Raw genomic sequence first — 17575 nt, forward strand, 5'->3', positions numbered from 1 at the left:
CAACAGGTGCAATCTCATCTTTGATTTCATCGTATAAGGATTGAGTTATTGCACTAACACTAGCACCCACGTCACATAAACAATGATAACAATGATCTCCTATCTTAACAGAAACCACATGCATGCCAACAACAGGCCTATGTTTGTCTCTAACGTGAGGTTTAGCAATTCGAGCAGCATCTTCACAGAAGTGAATATTATGTCCCTCAACATCGTCGGACAGAAGATCTTTGATAATAGCAATGCTAGGTTCAACTCTAATTTTCTTAGGGGGTGTAGGTGTTCTAATATAGCCTCTACGTATCACAGTTGAAGCTTTAGAATGATCCTTTATCCTAACAGGGAAAGGTGGTTTCTCAATGTAAGCACTAGCAACAACAGGATCATTATAGGCAATGACTTTCTCTTCAACTGAAGTGGGTTTAACTACATTGACTTCTAAAGGAGGATGATATTTAAACCACTTCTCTTTGGGGAGATCAATATGAGCAGCAAAGGATTCACACAATGAAGCTACTATCTTAGAGTAAAGTCCATACTTAGCGCTAAAGTTACTAAAGGTATTTGTCTCAACAAAGGATTCAACGCAATCAAACGTGAAATTCATACCTGACTCCTTACCTTCTTCAAGCTCCCAATTTTCAGAGTTGCGTTTAATTCTCTCCAATAAATTCCATTTGAATTCAATATCTCTCTTCATAAAAGAACCGGTACAAGAAGTGTCAAGCATGGTGCGATCATCATGAGAAAACCGAGCATAGAAGTTCTGGATGATAATTTCTCTCGGGAGCTCATGATTGGGGCATGAATATAACATTGATTTAAGCCTCCCCCAAGCTTGAGCGATGTTTTCTCTGTAACGAGGCCAAAAATTATATATATAATTCCGATCATGATGTACTAAATGCATAGGATAAAACTTTTGATGAAATTCCAATTTCAACCGATTGTAGTCCCATGATCCAGTATCATCACATAGCCTATACCATGTCAATGCCTTATCCTTAAAATATAAAGGAAAGACCCTCTTCTTGACCTCATCCTCGGGCAAACCTGCAAGCTTAAATAAACCACAAACTTCATCTACAAAGATTAGATGCTAGTCTGGATGTGATGTTCCATCTCATGTAAAAGGATTAGCCAGCAGTTTCTCAAGCATACCCGAAGGAAATTCAAAGCAAATATTTTCAGTAGGTGCAGCAGGTTGAGGAGCAACTCTTTCTGCTTCCGTTCGAGGTGAAGATACCCCGTACAAGCCCCTCAAAGGATTAGTATCCATAGTGACAAGTGACAATAAGTTTCAGCACACTATATGAATGTTTCCATACCAAGTTCCACTTACCAAAGGCGCTTCACTCCCCGGAAATGGCGCCAGAAAAGAGTCTTGATGACCCACAAGTATAGGGGGTCAATCGTAGTCCTTTCGATAAGTAAGAGTGTCCAACCCAACGAGGAGCAGAAGGATCTGACAAGTGGTTTTCAGCAAGGTAAAATCTGCAGGCACTGAAATTGTCGGTAACAAGTGATTGTGTGGTGAGATGATTCGTAGCAAGCAACAAGTAACAAAAATAGCAATGGTGCAGCAAAGTGGCCCAGTCCCTTTTGTAGCAAGGGACAAGCCTGGACAAAGTCTTATAAGAGGAAAAATGCTCCCGAGGACACACGGGAATTTCTGTCATGCTAGTTTTATCATGTTCATATGATTCGCGTTCGTTACTTTGATAGTTCTATATGTGGGTGGACCAGCGCTTGGGTACTGCCCTTACTTGGACAAGCATCCCACTTATGATTAACCCCTCTCGCAAGCATCCGCAACTACGAAACAAGAATTAAGACAAAGTCTAACCATAGCATTAAACTAATGGATCCAAATCAGCCCCTTACGAAGCAACGCATAAACTAGGGTTTAAGTTTCTATCACTCTAGCAACCCATCATCTACTTACTACTTCCCAATGCCTTCCTCTAGGCCCAAATAATGGTGAAGTGTTATGTAGTCGACGTTCACATAACACCACTAGAGGAAAAACAACATACAACATATCAAAATACCGAACGAATACCAAATTCACATGACTACTATTAGCATGACTTATCCCATGTCCTCGGGAACAAAAGTAACTACTCACAAAGCATAATCATATTCATGACCAGAGAGGTAATGAGTAGCATCAAGGATCTGAACATAAACTCTTCCACCAAATAATCCAACTAGCATCAACTACAAAGAGTAATGAACACTGAAAGCAACCTTACAAGTACCAATCAGAGTTGCGAGACGGAGATTGGTTACAAGTGATGAACTAGGGTTTGGAGATGAGATGGTGCGGATGAAGATCTTGATGGTGATGAGTCCCCTCCGATTAGAGGAGCGTTGGTGATGACGATGGCGATGATTTCCCCCTATGGGAGGGAAGTTTCCCCGGCAGGATCGTCCTACCGGAGCTCTAGATTGGTCCTGCTCAAGTTCCACTTCGTGGCGGCGGCGAAACCACGAAAAAGCTCCTCCTTGATTTTTTTTCCAGACGAAACTCTTCATATAGCAGAAGAGGGGGGCAAGTGGGCCAGCAGGCTGCCCACAAGCCCTCATGGCGCGGCCTGGGGGGTGGCCGTGCCGTGCAGGCTTGTGGCCAACCCCTGGCGCCCCTCTGGCACTTCTTCGACCCAGTATTTTTTGTAAATCCAGAAAAAAATCCTCGTTGATTTTTACGGCGTTTAGAGTTGCGCAGAATAGGTATCTCAACTTTGCTCCACTTTCAGGCCAGAATTCAAGTTGCCGGCATTCTCCCTCTTCAAGTAAACCTTGCAAAATAAGAGAGAAAAGGCATAAGAATTGTACCATGAAGTGAAATAACAGCCAAAGAAGCGATAAATATCAACATGAAAACATGATGCAAAATGGACGTATCAGGCCACAAGGGGACCCCACAAGCCCCCTAGGCACGGCCAGGGGGGGCGCGCTTAGCAGGCTTGTGGGCCCCCTGTACCTCGTTTGCCCTACCTCTTCCGCCTATAAATTCAGAAAAATTCCAAAACTGCGAGAGAGATCCACGAAAATACTTTTCCGCCGCCGCAAGCTTCTGTCTCCGCAAGATCCCAACTGGGGCACGTTCTGGTGCCCTGCCGGAGGGGGGATTCAGATACGGAGGGCTTCTTCATCAGCACCATGACCTCTCCGATGATGCATGAGTAGTTCACCATAGACCTTCGGGTCCATAGCTAGTAGCTAGATGGCTTCTTCTCTCTCTTGGATCTTCTATACAAAGTTCTCCATGGTCTTCATGGAGATCTATCCGATGTAATCTTCTTTTGCGGTGTGTTTATCGAGATCCGATGAATTGTGGATCTATGATCAGATTATCTATGAATCTTATTTGAGTTTCTTCTTATCTCTTATATGCATGATTTCATATCCTTGTAATTCTCTTCGAGTTGTGGGTTTTGTTTGGCCAACTTGATCTATGATTCTTGCAATGGGAGAAGTGCTTGGTTTAGGGTTCATACCGTGCGGTGACTTCACCTAGTGACAGAAGGGGTAGCGAGGCACGTATCGTGTTGTTGCCATCAAGGGTAAAAAGATGGGGTTTTCATCATTGGTTTGAGTTTATCCCTCTACATCATGTCATCTTGCTTAAGGCGTTACTCTGTTCATCATGAACTCAATACACTAGATGCATGCTGGATAGCGGTCGATGTGTGGAGTAATAGTAGTAGATGCAGAAAGTATCGGTCTACTTGGCTCGGACGTGATGCCTATATGTATGATCATTGCCTTAGATATCGTCATGACTTTGCGCGGTTCTATCAATTGCTCGACAGTAATTCTTTCACCCACCGTATTATTTGCTATTTTGAGAGAAGCCTGTAGTGAACACTATGGCCCCCGGGTCTACTTCACACCATATTTTCAGCCTTATACTTTTACTTCGTTGCACTTTCCGCCTTCAGATCTCACTTTGTAATCAATCTTGAAGGGATTGACAACCCCTTTATAGCGTTGGGTGCAAGCTCTTTCATGTTTGCGGGTACTCTGGACTTGGCGCGATTCTCCTACTGGATTGATACCTTGGTTCTCAAACTGAGGGAAATACTTACTGCTCCTGTGCTGCATCACCCTTTCCTCTTCAAGGGAAAAACCAACGCAAGCTCAAGAGGCAGCAGAAGGATTTCTGGCGCCGTTGCCGGGGATTTCTGTCGCCGTAGCAGAAGGATTTCTCGCGCCGTTGCCGGGGAGGATCAAGTCCAGAACTCATCCAAGTAAGTGTCGCAAACTTATCTCTTGCATTTACTTTTTTGCCTCTCGTTTTCCTCTCCCCCACTTCTGAGAAACAAAAATTTACAAAAATATTTGCCTTTTTTCGGTTGCCTTTTTCGTTCGCCCTTTCTCTCGCTTGCTTTCTGTTCGTTTGTGTGGGATAGTCTACTTGTCCTCATGGCTAGACCCACCGCTTCAAACGATACTCCCGAGAATGAAGTTCTCAATTTCAAACAAAATGAGGAAGAAAACTTAAAGGACGCTTGGTATAGGATTTGCAATGCTCAGAGTAGATATACTCGTAAGCAATCTACTACCGTCGTGCTTCGTAGTTTTTATGTGGGTTTTTCTCCTTGGAATAGGTATATTCTTGACACCATCGTAGGCGTAAATTTCTTGGGTAGCCATACCGTTGATTCTTACGGAGCTGTAATAAATTTGGTAGGCTCACCCCCACTCATGGTTAATGGAACTACCTTAACTGTGGAACATGTGATGCGTAGGCTGGACGTGATTTAAAATAAAGTTGCTACGGTCGAACTCATTGAGAATTAGGATAAAAAGATCCACAATCAAATCACTCAGTATAGATCCAAGGTAGGAATGGTTTTCAAAAATTTAAAGGAGAAGGAACCCACAGTTAACGAAAAACTAGGTCATGATTCCGCTAGGATTGGCAAACTAGAGGATGTTATAACCAACTTGGGTTCCGCTTTTGCTGTTGTGCAGAATACTCCAAATTTTGCCCACAATAAGGCCACCAAGTCTGTTTTTGTTCCTAAAAATAGTGGTGAATCATCTAGTAAGAAATATGAAGACCTTAAGATGATGAGTGATCACGCTACTTATGGTTTGAGCACCAAAGACGACGATACATGATTCTATCGCCTTATGCCTAGCTAAGGGCGTCAAACAATAGCGCTTGTTGGGAGGCAACCCAATGAATTTATCTTTTTCTTTCTGTTTTGTTGCGTCCACACCATCATAATTCTGTTATGGTTGTGTCTTTTGTGTTTCTTTTTGTGTTTGAGCCAAGCAAAACCTTTATGACTAGTCTTGGTGATGGTTGTTTGATCCTGCTGGAAAAAGACAGAAATTTTTAGCTCACGCGATTATTTTTCATTTATATTCAGAAAGAGCTTTTGAGTTGATTCTTTTTGCTTCTCGTTGATATGCCTTTTGCCCAGGCAGTCGTAATTGTTCAGAATTTTTGAGGTACCAGAAGTATATGAAGTATACAGATTGCTACATACTGGTCTGTTTTTGACAGATTATGTTTTTGTTGAGTTGGTTGCTTGTTTTGATGAAACTATGGATAGTATCGGGGGGGTACTAGCCATGGAAAAGTGAGAATACAGTAATCTAACACCAATATAAATAGAAATCAATATTGCTACAGTACCTAAAGAGGTGGTAGTTTGTTTTCTTGTTCTAATGATATCACGAGTTTCTGTTTAAGTTTTGTGTTGTGAAGTTTTCAAGTTTTGGGTGATGTTCTCATGGACAAAGGGATAAAGAGTGGAAAGAGCTCAAGCTTGGCGATGCCCAAGGCATACAAAGACAAATTCAAGGACACCAAAAAGCCTAAGCTTGGGGATGCCCCGGCAAGGCATCCCCTCTTTCGTCTTCAATCCATCGGTAACATTACTTGGAGCTATATTTTTATTCACCACTTGATACGTGTTTTGCTTGGAGCGTCTTGTATCGTAGGAGTCTTTTATTTTTGTTGTGTCACAATCATCCTTGCTGCACACCTTTTGAGAGAGACATGCACTCATCGTGAATTTGCTAGAATGCTCATTGTGCTTCACTTATATCTTTTGAGATAGACCATTTTGCTCTATGTGCTTCACTTAGATCTTTTAGAGCACGGCGGTGCGTGACTTGGTAGTTGGCTTGTGCTATGAAAGTAGTCCCAAAGGTGATAGGTACCCAAAGAGGATACAAAACTTCCATCTTCATGTGCATTGAGTAGAAAGAGAAGTTTGATTCCTCTCAATTAGTTTTGAGACGTGGATTTGGTAATATTAAGAGTTATGTTAGTAGGGTGTTGTGAATCTAGAAATACTTGTGTTGAAGTTAGCAATTCCCGTAACATGCACGTATGGTGAACCGCTATGTTAGGAAGTGGGAGCATAATTGATCTATTGATTGTCATCCTTTGTGTTGCGGTCGGGATCGCGCGATGGTTAACACCTACCAACCCTTCCCCTAGGAGTATGCGTTTAGCACTTTGTTTCGATTACTAATAAAAACTTTTGCAACAAGTATGTGAGTTCTTCATGACTAATGTGAGTCCATGGTATAGATGCACTTTCACCTCCCACCATTGCTAGCCTCTCTAGTACCGCGCAATTTTCGCCGGTGCACAAACCCACTGTATGCTTCCTCAAAACAGCCACCATACCTACCTACTATGGCATTTTCATAGCCATTCCGAGATATATTGCCATGCAACTCCCACCGTTCTATCTCATGACTTGTGTCGTCACTATCATATTGCCATTTCATGATTGTAAGATAGCTAGCGAGATGTTTCAACGTCATATGCCAAGCTAGATCGTTGCACATCCCGGTACACTGTCAGAGGCATTTCCTATAGAGTCGTCATCGTTCTAAGCTTTGAGCTGTGAGTAAGTAAAAGTGTGATGATCATCATTATTAGAGCATTGTCCCATGTGAGGAAATAAAAAAGAGAGGCCAAAGTTGCCCACAATAAAAGAAGAGAGAAAAAGAGAGAAGGGACAAAGCTACTATCTCTTTCCACGCTTGTGCTTCATAATAGCACCATGTTCTTCATGACTGAGAGCGTGTCGTTTTGTCACCACCATATACTAGTGGAAATCTTCATTATATAACTTGGCTTGTATATTCCAATGATGGGCTTCCTCCAAATTTCCCTAGGTCTTCGTGAGCAAGCAAGTTGGATGCACACCCACTAGTTCTCCTTTTGAGCTTTCACATACTTATAGCTCTAGTGCATCCTTTGTATGGGAATCCCTACTCATTCACATTGATATCTATTAATGGGCATCTCGATAGCCCTTTGATACACCGAGTCAATGTGACCATCTCCTCCTTTTTGTCTCACAACCACCACACTCTATTCCACCTATAGTGTTATATCCATGGCTCACGCTCATGTATTGCGTGATAGTTGTAAAAGGTTTGAGAAAGTAAGAGTGTGAAAACAATTACTTGGCCAATACCGGGGTTGTGCATGATTTAAATTAGTTGTGTGAGGATGATGGAGCATAGCCAGAATATGATTTTGTAGGGATAACTTTCTTTGGCCTTGTTATTTCGAAAGTTCATGATTACCTTGCTAGTTTGCTTGAAGTATTATTGTTTTCATGTCAATAGCAAACTATTGTTTCGAATCTTACGGATCTGAACATTCATGTCATATGAAAGAAGTTACAAAGGACAACTATTCTAGGTAGCATTCCACATCAAAAATTCAGTCTTTATCACTTTCCTAGTCGAGGACGAGCAGGAGTTAAGCTTGGGGATGCTTGATACGTCTCCAACGTATCTATAATTTTTGATGGTTCCATGCTATTATCTTGTCAAACTTTGGATGGTTTGTATGCCTTCTATATCTTTTTCGGGACTAACTTATTAACTCAGTGCCAAGTGCCAGTTCCTGTTTTTTCCGTGTTTTTCACCCTTTTCAGAGGAGGATTTTAAACGGTGTCCAAACGGAATAAAAATTCCGAAAAGATTTTTTCCGGCACAGAAGATACGCACGAGACTTGAGAGCCAAGGCAGGGGCCACCCAGGGACCCCACAAGCCCCCTAGGCGCGGCCAGGGGCCCCCCGCGCCTAGCTGGCTTGTGGGCCCCGTCTGGCTCGTCTGCCCTACCTCTTCCGCCTATAAATTCAGAAAAATTCCAAAACTGCGAGAGAGATCCACGAAAATACTTTTCTGCCGCCGCAAGCTTCTGTCCCCGCAAGATCCCATCTCGGGCACGTTCTGGTGCCCTGCCGGAGGGGGGATTCAGATACGGAGGGCTTCTTCATCAACACCATGACTTCTCTGATGATGCGTGAGTAGTTCACCATAGACCTTCGAGTCCATAGCTAGTAGCTAGATGGCTTCTTCTCTCTCTTGGATCTTCAATACAAATTTCTCCATGATCTTCATGGAGATCTATCCGATGTAATCTTCTTTTGCGGTGTGTTTTTCGAGATCCGATGAATTGTGGATTTATGATCAGATTATCTATGAATCTTATTTGAGTTTCTTCTGATCTCTTATATGCATGATTTCATATCCTTGTAATTCTCTTCGAGTTGTGGGTTTTGTTTGGCCAACTTGATCTATGATTCTTGCAATGGGAGAAGTGCTTGGTTTTGGGTTCATACCGTGCGGTGACCTCAGCAAGTGACGGAAGGGGTAGCGAGGCACGTATCGTGTTGTTGCCATCAAGGGTTAAAATATGGGGTTTTCATCATTGGTTTGAGTTTCTCCCTCTACATCATGTCATCTTGCTTAAGGCGTTACTCTGTTCGTCATGAACTCAATACACTAGATGCATGCTGGATAGCGGTCGATGTGTGGAGTAATAGTAGTAGATGGAGAAAGTATCGGTCTACTTGTCTCGGACGTGATGCCTATATGTATGATCATTGCCTTAGATATCGTCATGACTTTGCGCGGTTCTATCAATTGCTCGACAGTAATTTTTTCACCCACCGTATTATTTGTTATTTTGAGAGAAGCCTCTAGTAAACACTATGGCCCCCGGGTCTACTTCACACCATATTTTCAGCCTTACACTTTTACTTTGTTGCATTTTCCGCCTTCAGATCTCACTTTGCAATCAATCTTGAAGGGATTGACAACCCCTTTATAGTGTTGGGTGCAAGCTCTTTTGTGTTTATGCAGGTACTCTGGACTTGGCGCGATTCTCCTACTCGATTGATACCTTGGTTCTCAAACTAAGGGAAATACTTACTCCTCCTGTGTTGCATCACCCTTTCCTCTTCAAGGGCAAAACCAACGCAAGCTCAAGAGGCAGCAGAAGGATTTCTGGTGCCGTTGCCGGGGATTTCTGTCGCCGTAGCAAAGTACTCATAATAAGAACCAACAAATTTGGCATAAACATGCCCATCACTAGCACGGCATAAAACATAAGAAGGGTTAAAATCGTCGGCAGTGTTTGTGGGAGTGATTTTGCCCTTCTTGACATTGTCACCCCCTTCCTTGTTCTTCATCTTCTTATGAGTACTCTCACCCTCTTTGACAAAGATATCCTTGAGAGAGTAAGATGGCTTGGTCTTGTTCTTCCTTCTCTTCTTAGACTTGGTTGCAGACTTGGTTGCAAACCCAAGTCCTTTATTTCCTGCAACTTCCTTCTGATTACTCAAAAGATCATTTAGGTTTTTCTCTCCTTGGTTGCACGTAACAAGGCCCTTTTCAAGCTGTTCTTTCAACTTGGCATTCTCCTCCACAAGATGCACATGCTCACAACAAGGGTTAGTAGAACAAGCATTATCAATTAGAACAAAAGGAGGACAAGTATAAATCCCCTTGGTTAGTTTTACTTGGACTTGATCATGAGACTCATTAAGGGAGGAATGAGCACTTTTCAAGACCTTGTGGGCCTTGTCAAGTATGTCAAATTCTTCCTTGAGTCTATCAAGGCCAACCCCAAGTGCAACTTTCTCAGATTTAAGCACACGAGTAAGAAGACTAGCATTATCAAGATCCTTTTGTAATTTAGCATGATCAATGTTGTGTGACTCCTCAAGAGTCAAACTAAAACCATGCTCTTCTTCTAGAGCAATGGATAGATCTGCTATCTCATCGGCGTAATCACCACTATATTCTTGCATCTTGGAGACAGTATCCTCATGGGTATCAATGAGATCCTTGGCTTCACCAAGTTGTTCCAAAAGAGCAACAAAATGTGTTTTGGTTTCACCCTTGATCTTACACAAGAATTTATCAAATTTATTTTCATCAAGTTCTACTACCTAACTATTATCAACAAAGTCTAATAATGAAGGAGAGGTAGTGAGAGTGGTCTTGATGCTAGGGGTTACCTTATTGATACCTTTGGCCATGAGGCACTTGGCGATACGGTTTTCGTTGGTGGCGCCGAAGAGAGATACCTTGGGGGGGAGTGGAAATGGCGACGGTGGCCGTTGCCATCCCCTCACGGCCTATATCGTCTTCATCATCATCGGAGGTGTACTCTTCATGGGCCACCAAGCCCCTTGGAGAGTCTTCTTGGTGAAGGTGTTCTTGTTAGGGAAGGACTTGGGCCTATCCTTGCGAATGAGCTTGCCCCCGTTGTCCTCCCTTTTCTCATAGGGACAATCTGCAACAAAGTGACTCACACTGCCATAGTTGTAGCATGGTCGTACTCGTTGTTTTTTCTTGGACCCACTTGAGTTGTCCTTGGAGAAGTTGGTTCTTGAGTTTCTTTTGTTTCCCCAAAATTGCCTTGAAGCAAGAGCCATGTGCTCATGATAAGCGTACTTTGTGTCTTCGGGGCAGCCATCTTCTTCCTCTTCTTCTTCATCAACAATGGCCTTGGTCTTTAAGGAAAGGTTGGGTGATGTTGTTTTTGACCGAACACGAGCAAGTGCATTGTCGGCGGTCTTGTTCATAATATACATAGCAATGAACTCATCCAACACTTCACCTGAGGACAAGGAGTGAAAATATGATCTTTGAGGAATGACGGAAGACATGGCTTTGTTGAAAGACATGATGGCCTTGAGAAACTTGCGCTTGATCCATTTGTCATCCGTATCTTTGCTCCCATGGTCTTGGAAAGCAACAACGAGGGCAGTCACCCTCCGATACAGACCACAGGGGTCCTCATCTTCTAGCATCACAAACTCATCGGCCTGATCGAGGACCACTTCAAAGTTTGACCGTTGAATGCTTGAGCTCCCCTTGTACATCACCAAGATGTGCTCCCAACACTCCTTTGCACGAGTGAAGGGCCGCAGGTGTGGGAGATCTTCTGGTGGAACTACGGATTGAAGGATGAACAATGCGGAATGATTGTATTCGTTGTCCGCCTCTTCTCTTAGAGTAAGGTTCCTTGGATCATGAGGATAACAACCTTGCTCGATGATTCTCCAAAGATTTGTTGAGCTATGATTCAAAGGAGAGTTGATAGAAAAACACAATTAGCAAAATCACCTTTAACAAGTATTGGAGGAGGTCCTAGGTTATTAATATGCGGGGTAGGAACCGGTCCTCCATAGACTGGGGGAGGGGGAACCCAGGCAAAAGTCAACGTCCCATTCTTGTCATGAGGGGAGGAGGTTTGAGTACCTTTAACCGCTTCCTTATCGGAATTGGCCTCCGACACCGATGAGGTGGGTTTAACCACAAGCAACGGGTCGGGAGGATTTCTCATCCCCTCAAGTAATTATTTAAGAATGGATTTGACTTTGGTAGTCACGAACGTCTTGAGTGAAGCCATGGCCTCATTCAAGTCGTCCCGTGTGACAGAAACCACCTACACGGCCTCCGACCCTTCGGGTCGAGCCTCACCATCGTCAGCCATACTCTTCGGGTGGTGAAACTCTTATTAAAGAGACGTAGCTCTGAGACCGATTGAAAGGATCGATGTGGTTGACTAGAGGGGGGTGAATAGGAAACTACCAATTTTTAGCTTGTCTTAACAAATTAACGTTGGCAACAAAAGGTTCTCTATATGAACGACTAGGTGAGCAACCTATATGATGCTAACTACAACGATAATAAGTGCAAGCAAAGAGTACACCACAACAACAACAAGTATAAAGTAAAGGTAAGAGATAACCGCAAGTAGAACCGGTGGAGACGAGGATGTGTTACCGAAGTTCCTTCCCTTTGACAGGAAATACGTCTCCGTTGAAGCAGTGTGGAGGCACAATGCTCCCGAAGAAGCCACTAGGGCCACCGTATTCTCCTCACGCCCTCACACAATGCGAGGTGTCGTGATTCCACTATTGGTGCCCTTGAAGGCGGCGACCGGACCTTTACAAACAAGGTTTAGGCTATCTCCACACAAAGCTTGGAGGCTCCCAACTAGACCACGAAGCTTCACCACAATGGCGTGTGGCTCCGAGATGACCTCAACCGTCTAGGGTGCTCAAACACCCATGAGTAACAAGATCCGCAAGGGATTAATGGGGGAAATCAAATATCTCTTGGTAGAAGTGTAGATCAAGGCCCTCTCAAGCAATCCCTAGAAAATCAACAAGTTTGATTGGCCAGGGAGAGAGATCAGGCAAGAATAAGCTTATGGGGCAACAATGGAACTTGGAGAGGTTAAAGGTAAGCTCCTCCAAGAAGAAGATACCTTTATATAGTTGGGGGGGTCAGGTCCAACCGTTACCCACCCACCACAGCAATAGTCAAGCGGCACTACCGCTCTCGGAGCGGTACTACCGCTCTGCATCTCACCAACCACGGTAGTAATAAATTACTACCGTGCCTACTACTGCGGGGGAAAAGTATGTGAGTCCGTCGGAGTGGTAGTAAAAAATTACTACCGCACTGAGGGCGGTAGTACCGCTCTTGGAGAGGTAGTAAAAAATCACTACCACTGGCCCTTTTGCATAGACATTAAAGATGGTTATGGAGCTCCATTGTAGCCAAGGAAAAGGTGGTGCACTAAGTGTGTACGTGATGATTCCATCCAAACCTTTCCGACGTGGACCCCCTCTTAATAGTACGGCTTTCCTACGACCCAAAACCACAAAAAAGAAACGTAGAAAGCAACCGTTTTCGAGAGATTCCGAGGGGCATCGAATCGTCTTGTGCCTAGATATGAGTTATCTGAAATGCTCAATGCACACGATTAGTGCGCACATGTATTGTCATCAATCACTAAAACCACTTAGGGAGAAATATACCCTAACACCTGGGGTATAACCTCCTTTTAAAAAAGATCGGACGATCGAACCCCACCCATTCGCGAGATCTAGCTAGAACTAGTAGAGGGGAGGGGTGGTCAAACTTACAAACGCCATCGGAGGGGCCGCGGTGGAGGTGCGGCACGAAGGAGAACAGGAGGAGTGGATCCGCCGCCATGGTCAACCGGTCGCCGGAGTAGTTGTGTCGCTTACCTCGTCGAGGTGGATCCGGGCGGGAGTGAAAGCTCGAGAAGGAGGGAAATGGTGACGGGAGTTTTTGCGCGCCGACCACCCTGGCTATATAGGGCGATCGTGAATCGGCGGGCGGTGGTGCGAATTCGTCTCACCACCTATTCGAAGACATGCTCTCGCTCCCGCCATCTCCCTCCCTGCACCTAAGGAGCACGGTGTTCCCCTCCCCTGCATCGTCCCAGCCTGACTCGCTAGAAACTATCGATTCGGTCATTCCTAACGGGCCTCGCGGGGCACTGCTTTAAAGTTCGCGCGGCCCAAAAATTTATGCGGGTCACGCAACCAAACGGGCTATTTTCGTCCCCCGCGAGCTTGAATGAGGCTAATACAGGTAATCAACCGTGTGCTAGAACTATTTGCAGCATGTTATAACAAAACAAAACATTACCTGATTCGGAAAGCTAATTACGAACCCATGGCCATATGCTCGATTTAGTTTGCTTGGAGGAATCTTTAGGCCCTCAGATGAAAATCATGCTCCAGTCAGCATCAAGACAGTGACAGGACATATACATCTACAGGGTTTCCTTTCGCTTCTTCAAGAAAGGGATCTCCGAGACGTCTGTTTCGATCAGTTATGCGTCGGCCTATCTGAAAATAATGCCACAACAGGAAGAAAAGCCACTACACTGCACCCCCTAGTGCAGTGCAGACATGGACTCCGTGCTCTTTAAGACGTGGACTCAACTATGAGATTAACAGGCGTCGACGGAATGCAGAAGACGGAAGTATTTTTTGTGAATGTCCCGTGCAAGTCATGCCATAAAAATGCGCATTCAAATTGAACAGACTTCATCCAGCGGACAAATATCATTTGGTAGTTGGTAATGAGAATTCGCAGGGCTTAGATGAACTCTGGAGAATTTATTTATGTTCGGAGGAGGCCGATGCTTGCAGTACCGCAGCAGCTGTATCCACTGTTTTTCAGCGGATTATATGGCAACTCAAACACCCACATCAATCGGGGGCATAATTCTGCATCGGGCGGCAGCTACATACCATATCCTAAGTTGAAATGAAGCTAAAAATCTGGAGTATATCGCTGTTGTTCCTTCCAATATTTTCCCCTCCGAATTTCCCGATGGAAAATGCTTCAGGGAGCACTGAACTGCCACGTAAAAAGTGCAGCAGAATTCCGTCCAAAGCAAGAAGCGAGCGAGGAGAGGCCTACACCATGTCGTCTCCACAGCACGGCAGCTCAGCCCATCGCCGGCGGCTGCTTGAACGCGACGGTGGGCGCGATGCGGGAGCCCCTGCCGCGGTGCTCGGCGACGAGCTCGGCGGCGAACCACTCCAGCTTCTCCGCGTTGGTCTGCTGCCCGATCCGCCTCCCCTCGAAGAGCACCGACTCGACGTTGCGCTGCTTCATCGCCTCGTCCGCCGCCGCGAGCAGCGCCTGCACGTTCGCCTGCGTCGGGTCGTACTCCCCGTCCGGCCCGCACGGCGGCATGCTCTCCCGTTTCGCCTGATCACGCCAGAGTTAATACTACTAATATCCAAGGGAACAGTTGTGCGGGCAGGACATGCCATAAATGGCGGGCCAAGGGTTTTGCTTGCTCACCTGAATGCGCAGGTAATTGGACGAGTGGCATTGCCCGAAGGCGCGTGCAACGGCGTGGTCCACGAGGTCGGCGGCGCCATCGGCCGCGATGCGGGCGATGGGGCGGGCCCACTCCTTGGGACCCCACCGGCGCATGCGCATGATGTCGGCGTCCGCGGTGGCCCCGGAGCCGCCCGCGCCGGAGCAGCCGCCGATGGAGAGGACGAGGAGGTCCTCGACGCCGCGGACGAACGGGAACTCGTGCTTGTTGTGCAGCACGTGCGTGATGGCGGCGGCGGCCGGGCTGCCCATGGTCGGCCCGCCGTCCACCGCGGCGCAGGAGGTCACGCCGTCCACCGACGCCACCTCAGCCGGCTCGAAGCGGCCGGGCTCCGACCAGGCCGCGCGGCCGACGTCGGAGAGGCGGAAGTCGTAGCTCTCGCTCTCCAGGGCGTCGGCGCGCGAGAAGAGGAGCGGCGCGGACGACCTGAGGTCATAGCAGGAGATGAGCACGGGCTTGATGGTGTCCCGCAGGGTGAGCTCCTCGCCGAACGCGGCCTTCATGGCGACGCCCAGCGCCGCCGTGGGCGCGGCGAGCGGGCGCTTCTTGGCGCGGCAGAAGAGGGAGGTGGAGCCAGCGGGCCTGCGGAAGAGCCTGGGCGCGTGGTCCGCCACCAGGCGCCAGGTGTCCTCGGCGCGGAACAGCGGGGCGCCGCGCGAGTGCGTGGAGAAGAGCATCGCGGCGAAGACGCCGCCCGCGCCCGTGCCAGCGGCGAGGTCGAAGTAGTCGGCGACGCGCGCGTCGGGGCTCCCGGACGCGCGCTGGAGCGCGGCCTCAAGGTGCGCGAGCGCTCGGCCGGCGAGCAGCGCCCTGAGCCCGCCGCCACCACCATCAACGCAGAGCACGCACACCTTCCCCCGCTGCGCCGCCTTCCCCGGCACCGCCTGCGACGCCTGCGCCGCCGCCGGCTTGGGCAGCCAGAGCTGTTGCGGGTCCGTGTAGCCGAAGAGGAACTTGCTCTCGAGGATGGAGAAAATCTCGTAGTTGAGCTTGTCGGCGTCGGCGTCGGCGCCCCCGTGCTCCGCGTCCTCGTGCACCCTCTCCACCTGCATCTCCTCGGCCTCCTCCATGCCCTACCCTACCCTCCTCCTCCCGGTCAACAAATTCTCGCCGGAATCCCTCCCTCCCCTACGCGGAAAAGCAAAACAAAAACAGGATCTGCTCGCTTTAATTCTTGTCCAGCTCTCTTTCGGTCTCGGCGCGGTTTGTTTACGGCGCCACGCTCGCTGGGTGTGGCGCCTGCCTTTTGATTCTTGCGCGCTGCAGAGCACGCGAAGAAAGGAAGGAGCCCAAAGAGAAAGGTGCGCGAGTTATAGAGAGAGAGAGACCAAGCGCGAGAGGAAGAGGCAGAGGTCGTCGTCTTGTCTCTCTTCTCTCTTCACCCTCTCGTCGTGTCTCTGCTGCACCGAAACCGATGGATAGAACGCTCCGGCCGGGCCTTGAGCTGGACGCGCCTCACCTGGTCCACCGGCGTGGGGCTGTCTGCACCGTCCATTCCTCCTGGAGATTGGAGATACGGCGTGGGGCGGGTGGACCGGGTGCGCCGAGGCTGGCGTGGTGGCGCGGTCGTCGGACTGGCTGTGGCTGGCTTCCGGTGTTGAATAAACAAACGGACAAATGAGCACAGACGTGCTACAACTAGCCCTACTCATTAATTAACCAGCGAGCGAGGGGCAGAAAAGCGGAGGAGGAAGTGATTAGTATCAATTAAACACTAATAAAAAATGGTTTCTGGGGCAACGTCATGGGAGAACTAATCATGGCTGCGTCAGTTCCAGGGGCTGGGTGAACGCCGCACCACTGACGACGTGGACACACGTGTCTAGACCCGGTCCACGGCTGCGTGACATGGAACGGGAGGGAGGGGAGTAGAGGTGCGACCAGACAGGGGCACAGCACTCGACCGCACCCGCACTTTGCTGTGTCGTGCAGGGCTGCAGGCAGCGGTACGGGAGTACTCCGCATTTCTTTTCACTTTTATTTCTTTGCTGAGAACTGTCGGAGGCAGCAGCAGTACTACTACTAGCATACCGCAAAGACATGTCAGTCAGTCGGTCAGGTCAGTGTGTGTGTGTATGCTTTGCTCGAGCGCAATGCTCCTAGTACTCGTACTACTACTAGCTGTAGTTTTTTCCTTTCTTTTTACCGCCTCGTGGAAAGGCTCCTGCGAGGCGAGGAATAGACCTGCATGCCTACCTGTTGGGCATTGTTGCTAATTTGCGTGCAAGTTGAGGTGCTTACTGCAAGAAAACTGCGTGTCTCGCGTACGGTTCGGAGGCAGCTAGGTGAGGTGGCGAAGAAAACGTACTGCATGCACGTGACGGTGGGTCTACCCGGCGCCGTGCAGTCCAGACAAATGAGAAAAGGTAGTAGGATGGTGTCGTCGAACTACAGGGTCGAGTTGAGGGGCGCACGGCCCGTGAGCTCCAAAACATTATTTATTTTTTTCCTTTAGTGGGAAGTGTGAGCTCCAAAACCTTGATTAGGGGCAACGGGCTTCTACCCTGTGCGGCGGTCAAAAGCAAGAGAGTGGTACTACCTAGTAGCAGGGAGGAGAATGGCCGGTGGCCTCGACCGCACGGACATTCTAGCGCTAG

At 47.5% G+C, this 17575-nt stretch overlaps 1 protein-coding gene across 1 annotated transcript; it reads right to left on the bottom strand.

The window, feature by feature from the left end:
- Positions 1–14221: 14221 nt before the first annotated feature.
- Positions 14222–16590, bottom strand: LOC123449127 (patatin-like protein 7). Its single transcript, XM_045126222.1, has 2 exons — positions 14939–16590; positions 14222–14842 (listed from the first exon to the last, which is right to left on the bottom strand). The coding sequence occupies exons 1-2, from the start codon at positions 16046–16048 to the stop codon at positions 14576–14578; spliced, it is 1377 nt and encodes a 458-aa protein (XP_044982157.1). The 5' UTR covers positions 16049–16590; the 3' UTR covers positions 14222–14575.
- Positions 16591–17575: the final 985 nt, after the last annotated feature.

This window comes from Hordeum vulgare, chromosome 4H, assembly GCF_904849725.1.
Source record: "Hordeum vulgare subsp. vulgare chromosome 4H, MorexV3_pseudomolecules_assembly, whole genome shotgun sequence".
NCBI lineage: Eukaryota > Viridiplantae > Streptophyta > Magnoliopsida > Poales > Poaceae > Hordeum > Hordeum vulgare.

What these genes read in the sequence shown, in the direction of transcription:
- LOC123449127 (XM_045126222.1), bottom strand. Translation starts at nt 16,048, where the DNA reads ATGGAGGAGGCCGAGGAGATGCAGGTGGAGAGGGTGCACGAGGACGCG. An exon ending in CCAATTACCTGCGCATTCAG is followed by an intron (nt 14,843 to 14,938) that starts GTGAGCAAGCAA and finishes TGGCGTGATCAG; the next exon opens with GCGAAACGGGAGAGCATGCC.